The sequence below is a fragment of the Calcarisporiella thermophila genome (genome assembly GCF_041956535.1).
Source record: "Calcarisporiella thermophila strain CBS 279.70 unplaced genomic scaffold VTP21scaffold_7, whole genome shotgun sequence".
In the NCBI taxonomy this organism is placed as follows: domain Eukaryota; kingdom Fungi; phylum Calcarisporiellomycota; class Calcarisporiellomycetes; order Calcarisporiellales; family Calcarisporiellaceae; genus Calcarisporiella; species Calcarisporiella thermophila.
Genome location: NW_027192197.1, coordinates 1,149,940 through 1,153,198, shown reverse-complemented (window position 1 = coordinate 1,153,198; position 3,259 = coordinate 1,149,940). Strand labels below are relative to the sequence as shown.

The 3,259-nt window shown below is 42.1% G+C and overlaps 1 protein-coding gene and 1 non-coding gene across 2 annotated transcripts; both read left to right on the top strand.

The window, feature by feature from the left end:
- Positions 1-305: 305 nt before the first annotated feature.
- Positions 306-381, top strand: VTP21DRAFT_t72. Its single transcript has one exon. It is a non-coding gene; the product is annotated as a tRNA-OTHER (tRNA).
- A 1,030-nt stretch (positions 382-1,411) lies between these two features.
- On the top strand, positions 1,412-2,428 carry VTP21DRAFT_10772 (uncharacterized protein; the record flags this gene model as incomplete). The annotated part of the gene is made up of 4 exons (XM_069390145.1): positions 1,412-1,765; positions 1,835-2,004; positions 2,082-2,319; positions 2,411-2,428. 4 exons carry the CDS (start codon positions 1,412-1,414, stop codon positions 2,426-2,428), a joined length of 780 nt encoding a protein of 259 aa, XP_069253395.1.
- Positions 2,429-3,259: the final 831 nt, after the last annotated feature.

Here is a 3,259-nt window from a genome sequence, read left to right as displayed (position 1 = left end):
AACGCGAGATAGAGCTATTCCGAAGAAGGTGGTGCAGTCAGGGAGCGGTAATAGAAAGTTCGGATAGAGCAAGACTAAAACTGGAGTGGCGAAGCAACCCTTCCTCTCTTCCAATCCGCTCTTTCCCTCCTCCCCTCCTCTTTACTTCATACCTTTCACCAAATACCCGATCACTATATACATCTAATTTACCCTTTATTCCCCCCTTTTCTTATTTCATTGTAATCATTAAACTCTTGTAAGCTACGGAAACTAATAAAAGTCTCCGTTGATTGATCAAAAAAAAAATCTGCTACACGTAGAGGGGGGGGAGGGTTAGTGTAGTGGACTATCCCTGGGATGCCGATGAGAACGGCGTGGGTTCGAATCCCACTTCCCCCACCAGCACTTACTCTTAGTTTGTGACTGCTATCCACTTGATCAGAAGCTGAGTCTTGATTATTGAAAAGATCGCCCTTACGATAAGTACAAAGATTACATTGGTTTCACGTACATGCTATTCACGTCAACTACGATACACGCATATAGATTGAACGTCTATCGATCAAGGACCTATATCTCGTTATGTTAAATCCATTGACATTAACTTCATGTAATATATGGAAATTAAATAGAAGTTTCCATTGATTGATCAAAAAAAAAACTGCTACACGTAGAGGGAACTAATCACCTCACTCTTGAGCGAGGAAGACTATAGGAAAGGAATAGTTAAATTTTGGGAGATATTACAAACGGAAAAGCCATCGCCTAAGAAGGAGCCAACAGCGTTCTGAGAAAAAGCTAAGGAGAAGTTCAAAACATTCACCGTTGCCTACGCTACTAGACGCAAGCAAAGCATGGAAAAACGACAAATGATAAACAAGAAAGAGATCACAGACATCGATAAATTAGGCCCACCGTGAACTCCAGAAATGGAAGAAGAGCGTGAACGGCTCCTGGAAGAACAAAGGTCCTTCATCAACCAAAGAATAGAGGCAAGAAGGATTCAAAGTCGAGCCAGATGGACAGAACAAGGGGAAAAATCAACGAGATACTTTCACCGTCTGATCAAGGCACGACAGGCTAGCAACTTTTCCTATCGCTGATAGGAAAAGTCCATCTTGTAAACTCCCGCCTGCTCTCTAAACTATGGTACATATCTCAACTTATACCTCCTCCACCAAAATTCCTAAGGTGCGTGAACAAGATCATAAGGAGCTTTATCTGGGGAGGAAGGCGCCCACAGATATCTATGGAAATCCTCCAACAACCATCAGGACAAGGCCTGGGATTCATTAACCCGAAATATCAAACCGACGCGATACTGGCCACGTGGTTTCAAAGAATGGCTACAGCAATGTCTACGGGAATCCGCCCAATTTAGGTGCAACTCACCATACACATATTCAAAAAGTTCTACGCTCCAGCTGGAATGGGAATGGGTATTCTGGCAACGCAGTACACACAACGCAAGCTCATCCGAACAGATGGAATATGGCCCCACCTACTGAGAGTATGGAGAAGACTGGACGGCAAATTAGATCTCACCCAGAAATTCAACATCGAAGAAACGCTCTCTCTTGCCATAATCAACAACTCTTACTTCACAATGGGCGGATGTCCATTAAAATCGAAAGGCGAAAGTGTAGGACTGGTCAAACTAGGTGACTTCCTTAAACTCAACCGAAGGACTAATACATACAAACCGATGGTAGAACCAGAAGTCCATGAATACGTGGCGAGATATTCCGACCAATATTCCAGCCGATTCAGAGACAGCTACATAGTTCTTCAGTGGCACTGGAGGAAATGAGAGATTCAACTAAACCCACAACTGGCTGATGCCCTGCTACAGGGTATACCACAGATTGAAGGACCATGCACGTTCCCGCTGGGTAAATGTGTGCTAGCTGGCACAAAGATCAAAAACTTCCGCACAAAATCGGGAGGCTCTACAAGACAAGCAAAGGAGAGAATATCACTCCGGAATGGAAAGAGACCTCAAGCGATTCCATCAATTGGGAGGTAGCTTGGATGTACTGGAAAAAGCGGCCAAGCGAACCCAAGCATAGGACACAAAGATGGAGACTCTTGAAACACAGATTGGTGACAAACATCATCACTAGTAAGTGGACAGGAGAACTTAATATTTGCAAGCGGTGCACAACCAACGCAGTGGAAACCATTTGTCATGCTTACCTGGAATGCCCGGCCATAAATCAGTTATGGCAAACGGTAGACAACTTCGTATGCCGCATTCTTGGAGTGAGAGCCCACGAGTCAACCAAGGAAGACAGACTATTTGGAACAGACTACAAAACCATGGGCTACCAACGGGAAGTAATGTCAACGGTCCATGATGCAGCAATTTGGATCATCTATCGATCAAGATTATCGATAATAATGGATAACGCCCAACCAAGCGAAATAGCGCTCGCTGAACAACTAGGTCACGAAATGCAAAAAATCGTGAGATCCAAATGGTGGTCAGCGTCCATAAAGGATAAGAAGATTTCCAAGAGCTTTGGTGTAAGGGAAGTTGGATACAAGTCCAAGGAGACGAAATATCCCTCAACCAAAACACTTAGCTCCAATACCACCTTGCCAAATACCCTACACCCGCATTCCAATTTTTCCTTTTATTTTTTTTTTTGTTTGTTTATATTCTTTTTCTCTCTTGTATAATACCGTCCTTGAAAAATAGGATGGTATTCACATGCTCTACCATTACGTACATGTATTCCTTGTTTCGGAGAACTGTCAAGTCATTTTATTACTAAAAAGGATACTTTTCAATAAAGATCCTGTAATCTCAAAAAAAAAAACACGTAGAGGGTTTGATAATGTAGTATACCAAGTGATAGCGAAGGTAGCGGCGTAAGCTCGAATAACGTTTCTCCACCAGTACTCCCTGCTTGTGACTGCTGTCCACTTGATCAATTGTGAGTTTTATTACTGGAAAGAACACTTCTACTAGAGTACACTGTTTACATCGATTTTACATACCCGTTATTCAAGGTAACAACGATACACACCCATCGATCATGTCCTTTATCTCGCTATATTGATATTACCTTCATGTAATATAGCAAAATCAATAAAGTTTCCATTGATTGATCAAAAAAAGTTAGTTGCATGTATTATTTTCGTTAAATTGTCGTACTTTCTGTCTCAATATACACCAGTCTATATTTTATCCTTTTTTGATCCCCCATTTCCTTGTAATTTCCTATAAATTATCCCTACAAAAAACCCGCCTGGTGAAAACTGCTAGAAAGCG